The sequence below is a fragment of the Mesoplodon mirus genome (genome assembly GCF_964341445.2).
Source record: "Mesoplodon mirus genome assembly, chromosome: 7".
NCBI lineage: Eukaryota > Metazoa > Chordata > Mammalia > Artiodactyla > Ziphiidae > Mesoplodon > Mesoplodon mirus.
The window spans coordinates 63,551,543-63,574,611 of NC_138983.1; the positions used below are offsets into that span (position 1 = coordinate 63,551,543).

The following is a 23,069-nucleotide window of genomic DNA, read 5'->3' on the forward strand; positions in this document are numbered from 1 at the left end:
AGTAAACCTTTGTGTCCTTGGGTTAGGCAGTACCTTCTTAGATACAATACCAAAAGCACAGGCAACAAAAGAAATTTAAATAAGTAAATTGGACATCATCAAAATTAAAAACTTTTGAACTGCAAATGGTACAATTGAGAAAGTGAAAACACAACCAATAGGAGAGGAAAACATATTTGCAAATAATATATCTAATAAGGCACTTGTATCCAGAATGTATAAAAACTCTAACAAATCAGTAATAAAAAGACAAAAAACAATTTTAAAATGGACAAAAGATTTGAAAAGACCTTTCTCCAAAGAAGATATACAAATGGCCAATAAACATGTGAAAAGATGGTCAACATCATTAGCCATCAGAAAGTACAAATCAAAATGAGACACCACTTCACACCCATTAGGATGGCTAAAAGAAAAATGACAGATAAGAACAAGAATTGGCAAGGATATGGAGAAATTGGAACCCTTATACATTGCTGGTGGAAATGTAAAATGATACAGCCACTTTGGAAAACACATTAGTAGTTCCTCAGAAGGTTAAACACAGATTTGCCATATGATCTGCCAATTCCACTCCTAGGTATATACCCAAGAGAAATGAAAACATGTGTCCACACAAACACATGTACACAATGTTCATAGCAGCATTATTAATAATAGCCAAAAAGTGGACACAAGCCATATGTCCAACTAATTAATAGATTAATAAAATATGGTATATCCATACAATGGAATATTATTCAGCTATAAAGAGGAATGAAGTGCTGACACATGCTGAAATATGGTTGAACCCTGAAAACTCTATGCTCAGTGAAAGAAGCCAGTCACAAATGACCATGTATTGTATAACTGCACTCATACAAAATGTCAAGAATAGAGAGATCTATAGAGACAGAAAGTAGATTAGTGGTTGCTTAGGGCTAGAGGAATGTGGGGGAATGGGGAGTAACTGTTAATAGATACAGGTTTCTTTTTGGGTGATGAAAATGTTCTGGAATTAAATAGTGGTGATGGCTGCACAATTCTCTGTACTAAAAACCATTGAATTGTATATTTTTAAATTGTATATTTTAATTGGGTGAATTATATGGTATATGGATCATATCTTAACAAAGCTGTTAAAAATGAAACTTTTGCCCCCCAAAAAGAGAAAAGAAAAACAAGAAAACAACAAGAAATTTAGGGAGACAGGTTGCGGAAAAGAGATGGAGTATATGTGTGTGTATGGGGTTATGAGAGGAGAAATGAAGGAGAAAGAGACAACAGAAAGACGAAAAGAAATAGGAAGAGATGAAGGGACCAGGGACATGAGCTCAGAGAGACAGACACATAGAGACGTGGAGACAAGACTACGCCCAAAAGAAAGAGAAACTTGCCAAGATGCACGTGCAGATCGCTCGTCTGTTCTTCCATTTAGCAGATATCTACTGATCACCTTCAAAGCCAAGCTCTGTGTACAGCAGTAAACCAGGTAGAGCAAGCCACTGAGCTCCACAGTAAGAGACAGAGCTCTCATCAGGCACTCAAGGCACGGATGGTGAGAGCTGGGATGCAGCACGTGTGCCCACGTATGCACACTGCACATCCACATCCACACACTCACTCCAGACCACACTCAACACATGTAACATTCCCAAAAGTCAAATCATCTTTGCAGGGTACATCATTTCTCACCTGAGGCATTTAGAATTCTGCTAGCAAAGACCTTCAAATATATATTGTTTTTCCAGGTATGGGCACAAACGGGAATGACGTCTTGAGGTCTCTATGAAACGAGGCTCAAGGACAGGATTCATCGCAGTCTGGAGATCCCCTGCACTCTTCCCCTTCATCAGTAAGGACTAGCTTTGGAAACAGAAAGGAATGTGACCTGTGACAAGCACACCAGCACTGCTCCTCTGGGCTTTCAGCTGGAAAGTTCCCAGAGCACATTCTTATATATTCCTTTCGTCCATCCAGAGCTAGCCCAATAAAGGCATCCTGTGTTGCCTGTTCCCCTGTCTTGTGGCCCCTCTACTGCTGACAAGCACGTGAGAGGAAATCTCAGCTCAACAGGAAAAGTGACTCTGTTCCCTGCACAGAATCTGCTCCCTGCCTGATTCAGCCAACTCTGAGAAGGGAAAGCCAGGGAAGTTTCTGGATGTCTCTGGCTCTGATCCCTTTTCTCCTAAGTTAGCCAGAGTCCAAGCTGCACAGTATCCCTGACATAGTCTTGAGTCATATCCTAAGATGGTGGTTGATCCCTTTGTATTAGTGTGTGATGAATTCTCTTTGCAGGAGTTAGTATTGGGTGCTTTGGGTGCTGTCTACCAGCATATAACTAGGAAGTGCACAAAACCCAGAGCATGCGGGGAGTGGGCACTGGCCTGCACTCTGGGCAGGCTGAATCAGAGCTGTGCTGGGAAACAGTGCTCGGGTTCCCTGAAGGCCTCCATGGCTGCCCACCATTTGGAGCAGTAGTGAATCCAAAAATAGTAGTCGAGCATCTAAAATTGCCTTCCACCCTGGGCCAGGCCAGTCCCCTGAGGATGTCAGTATTTCTAGAACATCTCCATTCACCCAGAGTGCCTTGTGTCAGACCCCAGTGGGGATCTGGGCAACCGTTAAGCTCTGCTGGTTGTGTTCACTCCTGCCCAGGCCCTCTTGACACTGCATCACTTGCCCTGTTGCCCAAACAGGAAATGCTCTAGATTTATGCTGCTTGCTGTTACCAAGTCAAAGGCCTTTAACCTGGCACATGGCTTGGAAGGGCAGAGAGTGACCTGGGTGACTCTCTGTCATTAGTTGTAAATTAATTCCTAAAAATGAAGACTAGGGAAGCAGAATCACCTGGGGAAGCCTGAGCTTCTAGCTTGGTGCTGATGCCACAGGAAGCCATTTCCATGGCAGCCTGTCTCTCCCTGATAGAATTATTCTGGGTTCCCAGGGAATTTTATCATCATGAAGACTTGTCACGCCAAGCATGCCTCAGTGCCTTTGTACATCCTGTGCTCTATGCGTGAATGCCCTTTACTCCCTCTTCCCTGACAAATGCCCCATCACCCTCTTCTGCGATGTCTTGCTAAGGGCAGGGAAGCTATGGTGTTTGTGAAGTTGTCTGCAGTGAATGCTTTTGCATCACCACTGAGTTGTACTCCATGTCTAGAGATGCACACACCCCCACTCTCCCACCTCCTGATCAACAGTGATTCCCAGCTGCCTGGCTCACGGGACAGAAGTGAGGCAGAGAAGGAGCATCTCCAACAACTGGACTGACCTCCGATCTTCCAACAGCTAAGTGGTCAGGATCTCCAACCCCTGCATGAGCTGTCTGACTGAATGCAGTCTGAGTGTCTCTCAGCTTAAAGATCATGCGCTTTAGTTCTCATTTCCTTAGCTGTCACCCTCCTTAGTGGCTGTACTTGGCGTCCCTAAGAGATGCTATGCAGCACAGAACAGAGAAAGTGCTGGGGCTGGGGTAGGGAGGGAGGACAAGTTAGCTTACAAGTCAGTTTCCTCCTCTGTAAAAGGGAGGTAACCGATTCCACCTCAGGATGGCTGAGAGGATGAAATGAGATGTGTAAATGGCTTGGCACAGGGTTGATGCTTTATGGAGACAGCTACAATTTATGCCCCTTTAGCAGAAAGTCCCCCCTCTTCTGGTAACAGCAGCATCTCCTCATCTCTGTGCTTGGGGTGGGTGGGGTCAGCCCTGGCCAATCAGAACACCACTGGCCCTGGTGATTCACAAGGGATGAACACGAGACTAAGAATGGGCCAATAAATTCAATTTGGCAACTTTCGTTGGAATGACTGGGGGAATTCTTGCTGCTGGGGGTTCTGAGAGGAGGCTGTAAGCCAGGACCTGTGTGTGCCACAGTGCCGCTGAGAGGCAAAGTCTGCCTAAGGAGAGATCTGAACCCAAGGACAGTTGAGAGAAAGAGGGAACAAGCCCCATGGATCCAGCTATTTCTGGAACTGCCCTAGACCTCTCAGTTATGAGACCCAGAAAATTCTGGTTCTTGCCTAATCTAATTTGAATGAGTTTCTGTTCCATGCAAACAAGAATCTTGGCTAATGCAAAGCTCACCAGTTTGGTTTACCCTTCCCGCTGTCATTTCTTGGGGCGGGGATGTTGAGGGGAGGAAGGGGGCCTCCTTGAGCCCTGCAGAGATGAGGCCACAGCCCACCTTCCCGTCCTCAGCCTCCTTGTCTTCAGGCCATCTTCCTCCACACTGATCATTCTCGAACACGGGCTTAGTCATGTTACTCCTTACTTAGAGGACTCCTTGGCTCCCCCCGGCCTGGAGTGCAAGTCCCCACTTCCCCAGCTCCACCTTCAAGGCCCTCCACAAGCTGACCTAATTGCCTTTGGAGCGCATCTCTCTCGGGACCCTCTCCCCCATCCCCCGACTCCGCAGATACCGCGCCTGATTCACAGCACCGCGTTCCCCACTCAGAAACATCCCCCCACCCCGTACCCACCACGTGCCTTTCCCTGGAAGCCCTTCCCCTCCTCACCAACCTGCCAAGCCTCCACCTCCTCAACTATCTGCTCTTCCGAGAAGCCTGCACAGATGACCAGGGCAGAATGAATGGCCCACTGCCCTGCACTTAATCCCTTGTCAGCTATAGTACTTGTCAGTCCGTCCTTAGTGAGAATAATGTATATACATTTTGAGAGCAGGAAGCATGTCGTCCTCGATTCTGGAGCCCCCTGGGGCCCTCACACAAGGATTGCCTGCCACAGGCCCTTGGTAAATTTGCTGACACGAGACCTCAGCTTCCAGCCGACAAGCTCTGAAGCCCCTCCCCCTCCCCTCAGCTGAACTCTAGGAGTGGGGAATCTAGCCTTGGGATCACATTTCCTCTTCACCAGGAACTTTTTTAAAATTGTGGTAAAATACACATAGCATAAATTGTACAGTTTAAACCATTTTAAAGTGTACAGTTCAGTGGCATTAAGTGCCTTCACAATGCTGTGCGCCTATCGTCACGACCTAGTTCCAGAACTTTTTCACCACCCCAAATGGAAACATACCCGTTAGGCACTCACTTCCCATTCCTTCCCTCCTCCCAGGCCCTGTCAAGCACTAATCTGCTTTCTGTCTGTATGGATTTGCCTATTCTGGGTATCTTATATAAATGGAGTCATACAGTATGTGGTCTTTGTGTCTGGCTTCTTTCACTTAGCCTCATGTCTTCAAGATTCATCCAGGTTGTAGCGTGTATTAGTACTTCATTCTTTCTAATGACTGAATAATACTCCATTGCATGGATATATCACATTTTGTTTATCTATGCATCAGTTGATGGATATTAGGTTGTTTCCACCTTTTGGCTATTGTGAACAGTACTGCTATAAACATCATTACACACGTTTTTGTTTGAACACCTGTTTTCAAGTCTCTTAGGTATATACCTAGGAGTGAAACTGCTGGGTCAGATAGTAATTCTGCATCTACTGGGAAGCCTCTTACACTTGTGGTCTTTAATCTTCACCAACATCCTAGGTCCGCTTGGCTGACTTCACCTTGGGAGAGTCCATCAGCTTTTTAGAAGGAAGCTATTTCATCTTGATGGTTGTCTCCTGATGGCAATCCTTAAAGGGTGTTCCTAGTTTTTAATATTAACCTCTTGCTCTTTAGAGCTTTCTATTGTCTAAGCTACTTAAGATCCACTGTTTAATTTGTCCCTCACAGAAATACTACAGGGTAGATACTATTATGTCTGTTTTTCAGATGAAGAGGCTGAGTTCCCGTGGGGTGGTGTGACTTGACAAGGTCGCAGCCATCAGGGGCCCAGCTGAGGTTGACTCCCAGCCCAGCGCCCTTTCCACACAACCACAGTGGCCCTCTCTGTCCAAGGCCTTTTTAAAAATAATCGCCTTCTGAAATGTATTCTCAGGTCCCTCATTGTCTAGAAATGCACCTTGCTAGGTGACTTGTCAGTGCTGGCGCAGACTTCACACGCTCTGCCAGTTGGCACCTCATTCAGAATCAGAACATTTTTCCTGGGGCGGATTCTGCCTGTAGCAGGGAGATCAACTTTTGCCTTTTCTGGATCTTCTGGGACCTGCTGGAGTCCTGGGTTAATGCTCCCTTTTGATGTTGATCTGGAGCTAAATCTGAGTGTGTCCCACAGCTCCACCTCAGCTCTTGACATTTCCTCCTTATTCTTTCATCCAACCCGAGAGCATCCCCTTCCCCTTCTCAGGAGGAAACTCTCTCTTGGACTGGGGAGTCTCCTGACCTGCTTTGGAGCAGAAAAGAGGCACAACAACCTCCAGCCTGACAGGGTGGAATTGGCCCAGCCTGCTCCTTGGAAGCTTCCAACCCTTATATCCTAGTTCCATGTGGAACCACCTAGAAGACTGTAAAGAATAAGGCAAGCAAAATAGACAACAGAATGACAACATTCACCATTCATCAGAGCATACCACTGTCCCTGACGCTTTAGGAACATCTGCTCACTCAATCCCCCGACTGCACTAGAAGGAAGATGTTATTTTGCAGATGAGGAGACTGAGACTCAGTGCCCTGTGGCGACTCCTCCAGAGCAACAGAGCTGAGGGTGACCAGGCAGGACTGGAAACCAGTAGAGCCCGTGCTGTCCCCACTCTGGCCACCATCTGCCTCCCAGCTTTTGGAACTGACCTGGCCCCCTTAGAGCCTGCCTTGGCAGTCCTGCAAGGGGTGAGGGCTTTCTAGATGCCGCATCCACTCAAGCACACATGTCCCTAGCCAGCTTCTCCCAAAGTATGTCCTCTGCAACCCTCATTCTGGGTGCTGCTATGAGCTCTGAAAATAAGGTTCCACATTTTGATACACTTGCGGATGACAGCATGAGGCAGGTTTCTGTCCTGTAGGCTTTCTCAGCCCTTAAGAAGCAAAGATGCAGGATAAATCTCCGAGAGGGAGAGAAAGTATAGAGAGTTTCCCAGACTTATTTGACTACGGAATGTCAAATGGAATGACTATGGAATGACTCCTTTTTCAAGGAGTAGCTCAATGTGTCCTCCTCATAGTACTGGTCAGAGATGCCCCCAAGCCCTCTAATTAGTGGGTATCCAGAGCTCAGGGAGCATGGTGGTTGTGACGTGGGCTCTGGAGCCAAGCTGCCTGGGATCACATCTCAGCCCTGCTGCATAGTAGCTGCGTGACCACGGGCAAGTTATTTTCTCTATCTGTGCCTCAGTTTCCTCATTTGTAAAACATGGATGATGATAACGATGTAAATTATATTCTACACGTAAGCTTCTTAGAACAATGTTCAGCACATAGTCAGTGTTCACTAGATGTTAGCTGGCATTTTCAATCCTTCTCGAGCCTCGCCCCCAGGCCAACAGTGGCCTCTGATATTATAAAACCTCTTTTTTTTTTTTTTTGCGGTTCGCGGGCCTCTCACTGTTGTGGCCTCTCCCATTGCGGAGCACAGGCTCCAGACGCGCAGGCTCAGCAGCCATGGCTCACGGGCCCAGCCGCTCCGCGGCATGCGGGATCTTCCCAGACCGGGACACGAACCCGTGTCCCCTGCATCGTCAGGCGGACTCTCAACCATTGCGCCACCAGGGAAGCCCTATAAAACCTCTTAATGAAGATGGTGCAAAGCCAATTAAAAGACAGCTGTGGCTCCCTAGGAATAACCCTTCCTATCCTTGATGCCTGTGAAAACCTCCTTTTATTTCTTTTTTTTTTTTTTTTTTTTTTTTAAAGCAGAGGCATGCCGAGGTATACATTACATACTGAGTCTGCCGCAGCATGACCCCCCATGCTCTTTCTGCTGGGAGTATTTTATTTTATTTTATTTTATTTTAAAATTATTTATTTATTTATTTATTTATTCATGGCTGTGTTGGCTCTTCGTTTCTGTGTGAGGGCTTTCTCTAGTTGCGGCAAGTGGGGGCCACTCCTCATCGCGGTGCGCAGGCCTGTCACTATCGCGGCCTCTCGTTGCGGAGCACAGGCTCCAGACGCGCAGGCTCAGCATTTGTGGCTCACGGGGCCAGTCGCTCCGCGGCACGTGGGATCTTCCCAGACCAGGGCTCAAACCCGTGTCCCCTGCACCGGCAGGCAGACTCTCAACCACTGCGCCACCAGGGAAGCCCCCTCCTTTTATTTCTACTTCATTTTTTTCTCCCTCACAGACAGGCACATAGTAGTCAGAAGACCAAGATTCTGCACTCTCCTTACTTATTTTCCAGTGGGATCTCAAGTTTCCTTCCCTATAACATAGAACGTAGTAAGCCTCTAATCCAGGGGCAAGGCACAGAGCAGGTGGGGTTAGAGCACTAAGCAGGCAGAGGCTGGATGGTCAAGCCACAAGGAGAGCACAGCATGAGTGACAGGTTGTCACTTTCCTTCTGGGGAAGTGGGAGAGGGGTCTATGACAAGGGTGCTTGGGTAGTGAATTAGGGTAATTTACAGTAGCTGCTGCAACCGACCTAAAATCTTAGCGGCTTTAAGTGTGCATCTTGGGGACTAAGTCTCCATCTTGTAGCAACAAGTCCTAGGAGAGACCATCCTATATGGAATATATAGCCAGCAGTAAGTGGGTATATGGATGCCAAGAACTCCTGGATGACCTTGGCTGCCAAAACCATTCTCTGTTGCCCAGTTGATTCTTCCCTCCCCCTTACTGGAAGAGTAAGACCTTGGGGGAGGGCAGGCATTTGTCTCTGAGTTAACTCTCTCAGCTCTTAAAAGACTTCTCTGCAAGCTCTGAGTCTCTAGTTGTTCACATCCCAGTTTCTTAATGTCTTGCCTCTGGGAGGCCTCAGGCCCTGCAGTAGCTGTTACTTGTCTCACTGATTCTCCACTTGGGGCAGAGATGGTTAGTGCTCCCTGAATACTCCTGTGTTCCCCTGCATTTCCCAGCCTCCCTTGCAGTTGGCTGGGGCCATATAACTAGCTCTGCCCAAGAGACTGGTGTCACCTCCGAGTAGAGGAACTTAGGGCTGTGCCTCCTGCATCTGCCTCTGTCTCTGTTGAGATGGCTCTGGAGGCCAGGTGCTTCACAGAAAAACTGGAAGGACCAACTCAGAAGCAAAAGAGGTCAGACCCCTCCGCCTGGGACTGACTTCTCCACTGAGTGTGTGTGGGGGGCGGGGGAGGGGTAGAGGAGGGAGAACATCAGTTGGGTAACAGAGGAGCACACCTTTGGCACACAGGGCCGTCCAGGAATTCTTGGCATTTACACAGCCATTTAACGCTAGATGTTATCTTCCACATAGGATTTTCTGTTACGGAACTTCTTGCTGTAATTTGGGGTAACAGTGTGACCTATGATCCAGATATCCCCAGCGGTACCATGGGACAGTGTGGTAGACAGCATGTCTCAGGCTATAATACACACACAAATTACCTGCGGGTCTTGTCAAGCTGCAGATTCTGGTTCAGTAGTTCTGAGGCGGCACTTGAGAGTCTGCATTTCTAACAAGCTCCCGGCTGACGCTGATGCTGCTCGTCCCTAGACCACGCTCTGAACAGTAAGGTGAGGGGGCAGGGCTGACTCATCCATTATATCCGGTAGGAACAGCGCCTAGTGTCCATTAAAATGTTTTAATCGCGTTTAAGAGTCAGAAGGAAAAAAAATGAACTTTTAGGTAAAAAAATGTTTGAATATAACATTAATATATTTATCTTTATACCAACAGAGTTATAAATTTCATAAGCAAGAAGGGGCTCATGAAGGCAAAAATGCCTAGGGGCCAGGGACTTCCCTGGCAGTCCAGCGGTTGAGACTCCGCGCTTCCACTGCAGGGGGTGTGGGTTCGATCCCTAGTCAGGGAACTACGATCCCGCATGTCGTGTGGCACAGCCAAAAAGTAAAAAAAAAAAAAAAAAGCCTAGAGCCCACCAAAATCCTACTGTGGCCCTGGGGGCAGGGGTGGGGGCAATGGAAGGAGCTATGCTATCTATAGTGCATAAGACTGTGAAATCTGAAGAATTCATGAAAAGTGACACAGATCACATGGCTCCATGGTCCTCTGGGAGGATCACATGAGATACAGAATGAGAATGTACTACTGGACAACAGAGAATGGTTTTGGCAGCCAAGACCATCCAGGAGCTCTTGGCATTCATATACTCACTTAGTGCTGGCTATATATTCCATATAGGATGGTCTCTTCTAGAATTTCTGGCTATAGGATGGAAATGGGCATTTCAACTTGCATTAGACTTAGTCCCCAAGATGTAGTTAGCTGCTTATACCATCTTTCTGAGTCTCCTCAGTTCTCCAGATCTCCACGTAGGGAGCTCTGAGGGGTACCCAATGCCTCTTGGAGGCCCCCAAATTCTGGTGCCCCAAATCCCTTCCAAGGGACTTCCAGTCTTTTTGTCCCCGATCCCCACCCCATAGGACACACTCATGTGCTCCTAGAGCTGGAGGGCTGGGAGCAGCTGGCCCCATAGTGTAAGGGAAGAGGGACCAAGCTCCAGAGGCTGCTTTTATTAGCGACAATGATCGGAGCAGCAACTGTCCAAAGCATGAGTCAAATGCCTTGTTAACAAAAAGAGAATGAATAAGCAGTCCCTTCAGCAGCAAATGTTTTCTTAAAAACACAGCCATCCATTTACTTTGGACCTGATACCAGTTCTGACTGTCCCCAAAAGCACTGCATGGGCTTTTAGAGAACGGACAATAACAGCTGACCCTTCTAACATATCTGCTATCCTCCTTTGTCACAGACTCAGCGTCTGACACAAGTATTGCTCTGGGTTGGCCTCAATCATGCAATCACTGGGGTGAACCATTGGGCCTTGGAGGATGAACTGTTCACAGATGAGGAAACCAAGGTCTCAGAAGGGAGCAGTGATCTGCTCAAGGGCACAAAATGAGTTGGAAGCAGAGCCAAGCCTAGGACCTGGGACCACTGCTTATATGCTGTCTTCATTTCAGCACCAGGGGTGGATATTGGAAAGCTTTTACTGTTTTCAGACCTGGGAGGGTTCATTCTTTTATTCACTCACTATCTATCAAGAACCACCTTAAACCTGCCATGGTTCTAGCTTCCCTTAATACTTCTCAATAAACCCATAATGATCTAACCTTTTGAAAAACCTTACTGGCCCAGCGTCTATCTCCTCCTGGCCTGATAGTTCCAAGTGTGAGATTCTATCTGTTGATGGGCTGTGTGTGTTTTGCATCAAGGGCAACCTAGCCTTGACCTTGCCACTTTCCACTGTGTAAACCCGAGTGAACCTCAGAAAGCCTCGATTTCTCATCAGTAAAATATAGATATTATTATTACTGATCTTACAAGGCGTTGCAGAAATATGCGATAATGTATGTAAAGCATTTAACACACTATGTAGCCGGTGCTCAATCAATGATAGCTGTGATAGAAATAAGTACATTATTATTACTCTTGTTATTGTCAAGTGAAACAAGCTCCTGGGGATTTCAGCAAGTTGAACCTCCCCGTCCAGGACTCTGAAGTCAGGCTTTCTTTGTTCCCGTGCCTATGCAACTTCTGTGGTTTACAGTCTGTAGGAGTCATGATAGAGGGACAACTTGCAAGTGTTTTTGGATCTAAATGTGCCAGATCCTTGATGTAATCACCACACCCATCTTTCTCTGCTGAACCCAGCTAACCAGAGAAATAGTCTGCCCCAACCAGTGTAAGGTCCTGTGAACCCCAGAATTGTTGGGAATGTTGGCTCTACATGGAGATAACAGCAGGAAAACAAAGCTGCCATCTGATGTACAGCCATGTGAAAAACCACATGCAAGGGATATGATTAGTCATCTATGGAAGTAACCCAAGAAATTGTCTGTAAATTGTCTGTAATTGTCTGTAAATTGTCTGTAAATGCTGAAGAGATGGGAGGCTTGACCAGGATCTCCAGAAGGCAGGACAGGAAGACAATTATAAGTATGTGACAAGATCTTTTGGAGAGACTTTTGCTTTCAGCAATTTCCCCTTCTCTAAAAGGAACCCCTATATACAAGGGATGGCTCCCCATGGCCACATCGATACCCCATGTTCCTGTCACCTGACCATGGCTGATTGGTACAGACCCAACCAAGCTGGGCCCATCGGGGTCTCTCCCCCAAGACCTTGGACAGAGACTAGGAACCACTGGAACCTGGTCAAGATAGGAGCTGAGTGCTAGTGCAGTCGTCTTCAGGGTGGGGTATGCATGCCCAGGGACTATGTAAGATGATCCAGTGGAATATGGGAAGACAGTTGGAAACTGTTATTTATTCTTACTTCCTTAGTATTAAATAAGCAGACTGGCAATGGTGCCTTCATTCAATGTTGAAAGGTCACTATCACAACCAGTTTGCGAAATGTCCTGAGGAAACGGGAAATTCTCCAATGCTAAGGGACTGACATCGCACTCATGCAGTCATTTGCTTTCAGCAAAGTATGATACATCTTGAATGTGCCCAAGTGGATTCATGAAATATATTTATCTAGTTTTAACCAAGCCAACCACCATAAAATGGGCAAGTCCCTTACAAGCCTCCTGCAAACAATGTGGAGTGAAGATATTACTACCGCTAACACCACAAGCAACTCTCAAAAAGGTTTTTACAAACTGGTGGATCAAACTGAAAAGTTCACTTGGAATTCCGTAGGGAAGGATACCTTCTTCCACATCAGCTATCTGAGCTGGCTATCCTCTGCCTGCCCTCCCTCTCCCTGCCCTGCCCCAGGATCCATTCTCTGCTCCCAGATGACAACTATGGGATGCATCACTTGGGCTTCCATGGTTGCTGGCTGAGTTTGGCCAATGGGCCAGCAGGAGGTGGGGGGAGAGACAGGTTGGGCATTTCCTTCCCTGCCCCCTCCTTTCTTCTATGCTACATCTGTGGCAGTGGTCGTATCCCTCCCTAATTACAGCTCATCCTGGATGGTCCCTCTTCCCCAGCTCTTCACTGGCTTCCAATCACATTATTTTCTTCTCTCACCACTCCTGGCTAGGGCTGGTAACGGCTCCCTGATGCTGCTAGTTTTGGGGTGTACCTGGGCCTCATCCCTTGTGGTTTCCAAACCTCTATAAATAGTCCTTTTGCTAAAGTCTCTTGAGCCAATTGAGTTGGATTTGGTTCCTTACTGGGAGACTGATTGGTACAGTGGCTGGTTTAACCATGACAGTCATTAAAGCCAGGGGTTCTCCAAAGTGCTGAGATCTTAAAATATAATGAGGCATAATTAATCACATTTCTCTTACTAAAGAATACTCTTTTAGGGCTTCTCTGGTGGCGCAGTGGTTGAGAGTCCGCCTGCCGATGCAGGGGACACGGGTTTGTGCCCCGGTCTGGGAAGATCCCACATGCCGCGGAGCAGCTGGGCCCGTGAGCCAGCCGCTGAGCCTGCGCGTCCAGAGCCTGTGCTCTATAACCGGAGAGGCCACAACAGTGAGAGGCCCGCGTACAGCAAAAAAAAAAAAGAATACTCATTTAAGGAAAGCAAAAAAAAAAAAAAAAAAAAGCTGCTGGCACTGTTAAAAACATAAAGCAAGATTTTCAAATAGTATTTTCTCTTTCTCAGCCTTTAAAATTTCTAATTTTACATGTTTTATAAAATAACTCACATTAATACAGTAGCTCATGAATCTAATTTAAAATAAATACACATAAATTAGAGATAAATTAAATTACACATAAATGCATACTAAAAATTTTTTTTAATTGATGAGATGAACCGTCAAAAACCCTTTGCCTTAGAGAACCCCTCTGCTCTAGAGAAAACACTGGCAAGTTCCTAGCACTGCCCTGGGGGCTGTCTTCCTGGAGCCTAACGGTCTACTCCTTCCTTTGATTCTCTGAACTACCTTCCAACAAATCCCATCTTTCTACAGAAGACAAAGCGAACTCCAAAGAGAAATGCTTATCTAAAGTTCCCAGGGGAGAGACCTCTCCTGTGCTCTGGGGGAGTCTCTCTGTTGTAGGCAGAGATGGCTATCAGGCCACTTTATGGCCTACATGAAATAGCCCTCAGAACTTTCCACCTTCTGAGCAAAATCTCCACCTCCCAGGCACTGTGGTCACTGGAAAGGGTAATTCCTCCCCATACATTAGCACACAGACATTCAGAATTACATACTTCAGTCTCTTGTGAGTTTGATTATCATGAGTCAGTCTCCATGTACATAATCAACTCCAGACCAAAGACCAGGCTTAGAGATAGGTCCAGGACCCTGAATATCCCCAAGATCATGATCCTTAAGGAGTCCTTTTGGCATCCACCATCTAGATTCCTCCTAACAATACTCAGCCTCATCAGCATCACCTTCCATCAGGGACCAGTTTCCTGTTTCAGCTGGGCAACAGGAAATATGTCTGAGCTAAGAAGTCCAGAAGGACATTACAGTCTTTTTACCAGGGAACTAATCCCCAAACAAATTGAAAATATCATGGCAAGATAGCCCTTAGGGAAACCTGACCATTTGGAGACACAAAATAGAGGAGTTACCTGTGCTTGATGTTAATCGGAGCTTAAATAACGGTTATTATTTATTGAGTACTTATACACATACAAGTACTGTAGATACATCAATCCATTCATCTTCACAACAACTCTTTGATCAAGTTATATCATTATCACCATCAGCCTCATTTTACGGTTAAGAAAAGTAAGACAGAAGTTAGATCATTTCCCCCAACGTCACACGGTAAGTTGCAGAGCTGGGACTTGAATTCAGGTCATTTGATTTGAGAACCTGAGGTCCCAACCTACTCCATGCTGCCTCTGTGGCAGATTGGGTGACCATGGCCTATCTATGAACTTTTCCAACACAAGCCTTGGTGAGTCAGAGAGAGTGACTCAAGACTCACAATGTAGGACATGGCATTTCCTGCCAATAAAAAGCTCATGGTTCTAGACTTGTATTTTCCAACTAAACAGAAGAAGGGCCTTGTTCATGGACAAGGTTATGAGACCTGATAAAGACAGTCACGGGCTAAAAGGAGACAAAAGAGAGATGCAAAGTAGAGCTGGCCTAGTGGAACAGCTGCCCCAGACTCCTGCTCCCAAAGCTCAGGGCCTCTGCTCTGAGCAGCAGTGCGGGGGCCTCCTGGGCTCAAACTATAGGAGCAGGGACAAGGGCTGGACATTCTCACTCTGCACTGTGGCCTGGTGTATAAGCCACAGAGTGATGGGAATTGCTACAGATTGGGGGTCTGATAGTTTTGGATTTGACATCCCATTCTTCACTTACTGGTTACTAGTTAACAGTCTTAGATAAGTGGCCTAACCTCCTTGAATCAGTTGCTCATAAATATCTCCCTTATATGGCCACAGTACAGACTTAATGAGCTATTATACACAAGATGCCTGGCATGTACAGCATGTCCAAACAAAGGTAGTTTCCTTCCCTCTCTTCTCTTGTCTATATGAAGTATCCCAGAGGAGAGAATGGTCATTTGCTCCCTCGCTGGAGCTGCCTAAATGGAACTTCCATGCAAAAAAAGAAAAAGATCACACCAGATACTTCTAGTTGGATGCTTATCTTGTCCAGGGAAGCACTTGTCCTCAAACAGGTGCCTCCCAGGCATCTCAGGAGGAGAAAGGGTGACATTCCATCAGGCAGAAAGCAGGGTCCCTGGAGGGTGCCTGCCCTCCTGGGACCACATGGCAGCCCTGCAGCTTAGCAACATGACTTGGGCCAGACCATCACTGCAGTTCTGTTAGAAGCATAATGCTTCTTCTCCACACGTGACTGTTCTTTCCGTGTGGAAGGAGCCTCAAAAATGTAAGACTCCTGGCTCTGCCCCAGGGGAATGGCTGTCTGATGGTGAGTTCAAGAAGTGGTAACATGAAGAGTCGGACCTTTCCTCTTCCCTTCCTCTTGGGACACACGTCCTGCTCTGCCCTTCCAGGCTCTAAGATTTAAAGGGGCCTGCCTCCCCTGGAGGGCACTACATAGGGCTGGCAGGTCAGTCTGCTCAATTCAATATTAGAAAGCCTGCTTGCCTTTGGAATGGAATGGAAACCACATTCTCCTATTAACTTTATCAGTCATAAGAGTGATATTAGGCTGACTTCTCGATGAGCATTAGAACTTAAGTGGAGGAAGAAGGTGTTTTTACTGAGCCTCCTTAAAGACCCCACCAGGTACCAATGGCCAGTCATCTAGAGCGTAAGTCTGCTACTGCCCTTGGCGTATTAATGGAGGTGAGACTGGGACCCAGAATTATGGTCAGTCAGAGCCTCACAACCAGTCCAGAAGTGTCCTTGATGGAATCCCTGGGGTGGGGGGACGGACAGAGGCTAGAAATAATAATACCTAATGTTTACTGGGTGCTAAGAGCAGACACCAGGCTGAGGGATTTAACCCTACAAAGTGGGCACCATCATTATCTCTGTTTTACAGGAGAGGAAACTGAGGCTTGGAGAGGTTAGATGTGGCTCAAGGTATATAGCTGGTCAGTGGTGGAGTCGCATGGTCACTCCAGGGCCTGCGCTCTCCAGCAGGGCAAGATGCTGCCTCAAGCTCCAGGCACCAGCTCCCACTGTGATCACAAGGGAAGAGTTGGTCAAGGCCAAGCCCTCCTCCCAACTTGGAGGCAGTGCTCTTTTGACCACACCTGTATGAGTAAAGGCAAGGGTATCTTCAAACTTTCTTCTGATGAACTGGGAACCTTGGGCTCTCTGGAAACACCCTCCAGGTTAGCCTGTCAGTGGCAGAATGTCCTGTAGCCTCTGTGTGTCCCTTCGTGGGGTGACCACCATGCCCTCTGCACCACGTCCCAGCCATGCAGCCCTGCTGTGATCATTGGATGGCCCCATCCCTTTCAGCCTCTCCCACAGGCCCACAGGTTTCTAACTTTCCCTTGGTTTTGCTGGGGTGGCTCAGTTTCCCCCCACCCCATCCTGTACCCACTGATACCCCTGCTCACAGAACCCCAGTTTCCTCCAAGCCAATGTTTCCTAAACTTGAGTCATCTGCACACCACCCTCACATTTTCTCCCATGTCTGTTTGCCACCTATATAGTTATTGGTTTAATCTTCTTTCATTTGACTGGCAATGAGCCAGAAAGCCAGGGTTGCAGTCCTGCCTGGGTCATTTACCAGCTCTCTGTTGTTGGCCAAGTTCTTTACATTCTCTGTGCCTCAGTTTCCTCATCTGTACAATAGGGATAACAGTAGTAACTACTTCAGAGGCTGCTGGGAGGATGAAATGAGGAACTGCAAGGAAAGCATTAGAAACAGCACCTAGCACACAATAAGCGCTCAGCAAGTGTTAGCTTCCCCTGTCATCACATTTATTTTAAAAGGAAACTTTATACCCCTACCATCTGTGGAAAAGTCAGTACCACTTATACCACAAACAGAGAGGGGTTAGTTGTAAAGATACATTTAGTGAAAATGGTTATTAAATTCTAGCTATTCCTGACGAAGCCTCCAAGCCCACGACTTGCTCTCATTTTCTCAAGAAGAGAGAAAAACAAGCATGTGAAAGATGTTGAAGGCACACTAGGTTCAAACCCAGGACAACAACTTGCCCTGATTTGCCTGGTTTTGCCCGACGTCTGGTTTCAGTACTGAAAGTCCTGCAGCACCCGCACTGCTGGGCTAACTCAGATGGACAGAAAAGAACTTAAAAGGCAATTCCGATGTGAGTCCATGTGTTTTGAGTTGAGTCAGTATCTCACTTAATATCGTCTTGCAGAACAAGCCCACACCCTAGGGCGTACTGCATAAGCCCACCTGGGAGCGCAGAGTTTCCAAACTCCACAAAAGGGACAGAAAAGCCATCATGTGTGTGCCACTGAGACAGGCCCCAAAGAAAAACCACATTTGTAAATGCCCAACGAGAGGAATGATGATTAAATTTTGCACAGCTAAAATTATTTGGTAGGATACAACCCCTTAAAAATCATGTTTTGAAGTATCTTTGATGACATGAGGAAATAATCATGATAGAATGTTCAGTTTAAAAAAAGCAGACTAGGGCTTCCCTGGTGGCGCAGTGGTTGAGAGTCTGCCTGCCGATGCAGGGGACACGGGTTCATGCCCCGGTCCGGGAAGATCCCACGTGCCGCAGAGGGGCTGGGCCCATGAGCCATGGCTGCTGGGCCTGCGCGTCCGGAGCCTGTGTTCCGCAACGGGAGAGGCCACAACAGTGAGCGGCCCGCGTACCGCAAAAAAAAAAAAAAAAAAAAAAAAGCAGACTACTACTCAGCCATAAAAAAGAAAAAAATTTTGCCATTTGCAGCAACATGGATGGACTTGGAGAGCATTATGCTAAGTGAAATAAGTCAGACAGAGAAAGACAAATACTGCATGATATCACATATATGTGAAATCTAAAAAATAAAACGAACTAGTGAATATAACAAAAAAGAAACAGACTCACAGATATAGGAAACAAACTAGTGGTTACCAGTGGAGAGAGGGAAGGGGGAGGAGCAAGATAAGAGTAGGAGATTAAGAGGTACAAACTATTATGTATAAAATAAATACGCTACGAGGATATAATGTACAACATAGGGAATATAGCAATATTTTATAACTACACATGGAGTACAACCTTGAAAAATTGTGAATCACTATGTTGTATACCTGTAACTTACATAATATTGCACATCAACTATACTTCGGTGTTTAAAAAATTGAAAAAAAAGACTAACTAAGATGTCCTTCAGTGGGTGAATGGATAAATAAACTGTGGTGCATCTAGATAATGGAATATTATTCAGCACTAAAAAGAAATGAGCTATCAACCCATGAAAAGACATGGAAGAATCTTAAATGCATATTACTAAGTGAAAGAAGCCAGTCTGAAAAGGCTACATAGTGTTTGTCTGCAACTGTATGACATTCTGGAAAAGGCAAAACTACGGAGACAGTAAAAAGATCTGTGATTGTTAGGGGTTGGTGGGGAAGGATGAATAGATGGAGCACAGAAGATTTTTTAGGGAAGTGAAAATACTCTGTATGATACTATAATGGTGGATACATGTCATTATACAATTTGTCCAAACCCATGGAATGTACAACACCAAGAGTGAACCCTAAGGTAAACCACGGACTTTGGGTGATTATGATGTGTCAGTGTAGGCTCATCAGCTGCAGTTGTAACAAATGTGCCACCCCAGTCGGGCTGTTATGTTGGGGGAGGCTCTGCGTGTGTGGGAGCCAGGGGGATCTGGGAAATCTCTATGCGGACCTTCCTCTCAACTTTGCTGTGACTTAAAACTGCTCTAAAAAAATAAAGTCTTTAAAAAGAAATTTTTTTTTTTTTTTGGCTGCACCTCACGGTTTGCAGGATCTTAGTTCCCCTACCAGGGATTGAACCCAGGCCACCACAGTGAGAGTGCCGAGTCCTAACCACTGGACTGCCAGGGAATTCCCTTAAAAAAATTTTTTTAATCAGACTACCAAACCACACATGGTAAGGCCCTAGTTTTATAAAATATAGAGAAATATAAAGAAAGAAACACACCATAATATTAACAATATTTATCTCTGAGTGATAGGATTCCAGAGGGAACTTTTATTTCTTTATGTTTATTTCTGAATTTCTTACTTATACTTATTTCTATATTTTCCAAGAAAGTTTAGCAAAGAATACACATTACTTTTATTACCAGGGAAAAACTCTGAATAAGAATTATAAATTTAAAAGTACTGGGAAGAAAGTAATGAGAGGTGATTAAGCCCAGCTTTCTCTAACTCCTTTTTTACATCTGTAGCCGATTAGCAGAGAGGTTTTCTGTCTGTCTGGCTGACCTGTTTTCCTTCTCCCATGGGGAAGGCCCTCGCAGAGAAGGCAGGGTGTGTCCAAGGTCACGGAGTCGTGTTGCCTCTGCATCTCAACCAGTGAGGCTGCCCTGGGCTGTCACCTGAATTCAGGGTCTGGCCTCCAAGGTTCATGGGGCAAATGCAATCCCCTTGATTTTCCCATCATTTGGACTGTGATGCTCAATAACTGCCTGAGACCCTGGTTACTAACTAGAGGCAGGGTAGCATCTAACACTGGAAGTGCCCACTTTGGACCAAGCTGGCCTGAGCTGGAATCCCTGCTCATCACCTACAGACTGTGTTCCCTTCAGCATATTGCTTTACCTCTTTCAACCACAATGTCCTCATCTCTACCACAGGGATTAAATTAAATAACAGTTCTAGCACAGACCCTGGCACAAAGTCAATTCATATCCATTTTCTCTCCTGCTTCCTTTTGCTTTTACTACAAGAGAACTGAGTTCTCTATCTCCATCCGCCTGCCTCAAAGAGCTCAGAGCAGAGTCTGGGGGCTCCTAAATCTCTCCTCCCCACCCATCAGGGCCTCTGTTCCTCCTCATCAAACAGTCCCTCTGCTGACTGCCAAGCCACAGGGAGGACGGCTGAGGGGCAGTCCAGAGTCCACCTGTCTCACCAGCGCGTCACTGCCCCCTGGTGGGGACAACAGAACCCTTGGCAGGTCTGGCTCCCTAGTGCTCCCAGCCTAACAGCCCTGGGAAGCTGCTTCCCTTTTCCTGTAGGAGACCCATGGGCTGCGTTACTTCCCCCGAGACCCTCAAAGAGCAGCCTGAAGAGTGAGTGTTAAAAAAGCAGCAGCTGCCAAGCTCTGGGAGGTGGGAGCGCCAGCCAGGGGTCCCAGATCCCGCACTGTATTTACTCAATCTAGAGAGCATCTCCAGGCTTTTACAGCCGTTTACTGGGCAGGAGGGAGCAGACAGCTGGGCCCCTCTCTGGCCTCTGGCTTCCACTGGCCTTTCCTTTGGAGAAAGACAGCCCGAGTGCCGCTCACTCTAGGAATAGCTCTGACTCCGAGCTCCTGGAGGTATGCAGGCTAGGAGCACAGACAAGGCACAGGCAACCCCTTGAGGGTGCAGGGAAGGAGCACGGGGGCAAAGCTGGAGACAGGAGAGATGGGGACAGGGATATAAAACAGGGGCTGTGACCAGAACACAGGATGGGAAGTGCAGGGACAGAAGCAGGGGCAGGTGAGGGAGGGAGACAGGGCTGGGCCAGCACCAGGTCCAAGGGGGACAGGGGGCGGGTGGCACAGGGTGGGAGTGGGGGGCAGAGAGAGGCATAAGTAAGCACAGAGCAGGGCTGGGCAAGGGGTAGCAGGCGGTGTGGGGAAAGCCCTGACCAGCTGGCTTATGTAATCTGGGGACCCTCTATTGCTCCAAAGGGGCCCACAGGAAATCTGGGGTTGTGGATCCCCAGCCAGAACCCACATTTTCACCCTAACCTGTGCATGCTTTCTAACAGCAAGCAAAAGCAGCACAATTTAGTTAAGTTAGGACGGGCAAGATTCACTGCTTATTTGAAAATTATGACAGCAACAATAAAAATACTCGGCTGAAATGCCATCCAACCAAGCCAACTCCCCTGGAAAGTTAAAGTCAGGCGCCCCCATCCCAGCACCCTGTACCTTTAAGGAGGAGAAGTGTTCCCTTGCTCCCAGCTGAAGAGGCAGGTTATTCTTGGAGATAGCAACGACTTACCTAAAACTGAGTTATTCCCCTTTCCTCCTCCGGCCAGCCTCTCTTCACTCTGGGGAGCTTTTACCATTTAAGGTCAATGTTACATCTGGCTCCAGAGCTCAGAGCTGAGAAGCCTCTGGCTGCCGAGCCCCGCTGCCCGCCTCCTCAGAGAGGGGCTGGGACTTAGAGCCCAGAGCTCCTCAGGGACCCCTCTGGCCTGGCTCAGGGGGCTAACGGCAGGGAAGCTGGCCAGGCCACCCCGGGGCTCAGCGCAGGCTGGGCCTGAGAGGCAGCAGCTGGCCCTGGGCCCCTCCCACGGGCACCGGCACAGCGGAGGGCAGTGCCCATGGGCAGCTCATGCCGCTGGGCATGTCCCGGCCAGACGGGGAGCAGGGGAACTCGGCAGATCTGTCTCCCAGCCTGGAGTCTCCAGCAAGCATGTGAGCCTGGACAAGACCCTGGCCCAGTGCCAGGGAAACTGGGAACATTTCCTGTCCCAGGGATTCAGAGGTGGAGGCTGCTCCCCACCTTAAGCCCTTGGGATTAACAGAGAGAAGGGCCTGGAAGATGAGCTAATCCCAGACCTGGCACCAGCCCCGGGGCTTCAATTCCTTCTCTTCCACTTGACAGTCCTGTGCTCTTAACCTCAGGGAGACCCAGCAGTCTCCTCATCTCTAAAGTGGGAATCATAGTGATCACATGTGCCTAACTCCTAGGGTTGCAGGAGGATTCAATGAGATAATATTGAAGGGCTGAGCAGAGTGCCAGCACCTCAAACTTGCTGATCAACAGAAATTAGTTTCCTGCCTGGACACAGGTGAGGAAGGGCTGCCTCTCTCCTGGAAGTCCACACCCTGCCCTGACTCACTCCTCATCACCTTGGGTGCAGCACACCCTGCGGGCCCTGAACCAGTCACATATGGGCTCCAGCCCTCTTCTGCAGTTAGAGGCAGCTCAGAGAAGCCCTGAGTAGGGCTGTCAGATAAAATACAGGACACTCACTTAAATCCGAATTTCAGATAAACAACACTTATCTTTTACTATAAGTATGTCCCAAATATTGCACAAGACATACTTATTTTTATTTATTTATTTATTTTTGGCTCCGTTGGGTCTTCATTGCTGCGCATGGGCTTTCTCTAGTCATGGCAAGCAGGGGCTACTCTTCATTGCAGGGCGTGGGCTTCTCATTCCGGTGGCTTCTCTTGTTGCGGAGCACGGGCTCTAGGCGTGCAGGCTTCAGTAGTTGTGGCTCGCGGGCTCTAGAGCGCAGGCGCAGTAGTTGTGGTACACGGGCTCAATTGCTCTGTGGCATGTGGGATCTTCCCGGACCAGGGCTTGAACCCGTATCCCCTGCATTGGAAGGCGGATTCCCAACCACTGCGCCGCCAGGGAAGTCCACGAGACATACTTATATTAAAAAATATGTTTTTTATTTTTATTATTTTTTTAACATCTTTATTGGAGTATAATTACTTTACAATGGTGTGTTAGTTTCTGCTTTATAACAAAGTGTATCAGCTATACATATACATATATCCCCATATCTCCTCCCTCTTGCGTCTCCCTCCCACCCTCCCTATCCCACCCCTCTAGGTGGTCACAAAGCACCGAACTGATCTCCCTGTGCTGTGCGGCTGCTTCCCACTAGCTATCTATTTTACATTTGGTAGTGTATATATGTCCATGCCAC

General features: G+C 47.3%; 1 protein-coding gene across 4 annotated transcripts in view; it reads right to left on the reverse strand.

Moving 5' to 3' along the window:
• IRAG1 (inositol 1,4,5-triphosphate receptor associated 1) overlaps positions 1-21,754 on the reverse strand; it is a 121,405-nt gene extending 99,651 nt beyond the window's left edge. For all 4 annotated transcript variants that reach the window (XM_082626811.1, XM_082626810.1, XM_082626809.1 and 1 more), the window contains exon 1: positions 21,398-21,754. In XM_082626811.1, the coding sequence (XP_082482937.1) occupies positions 21,398-21,464 (67 nt within the window). In that variant the 5' untranslated portion in view covers positions 21,465-21,754. The remainder of the gene's footprint in view (positions 1-21,397) is intronic.
• Positions 21,755-23,069: the final 1,315 nt, after the last annotated feature.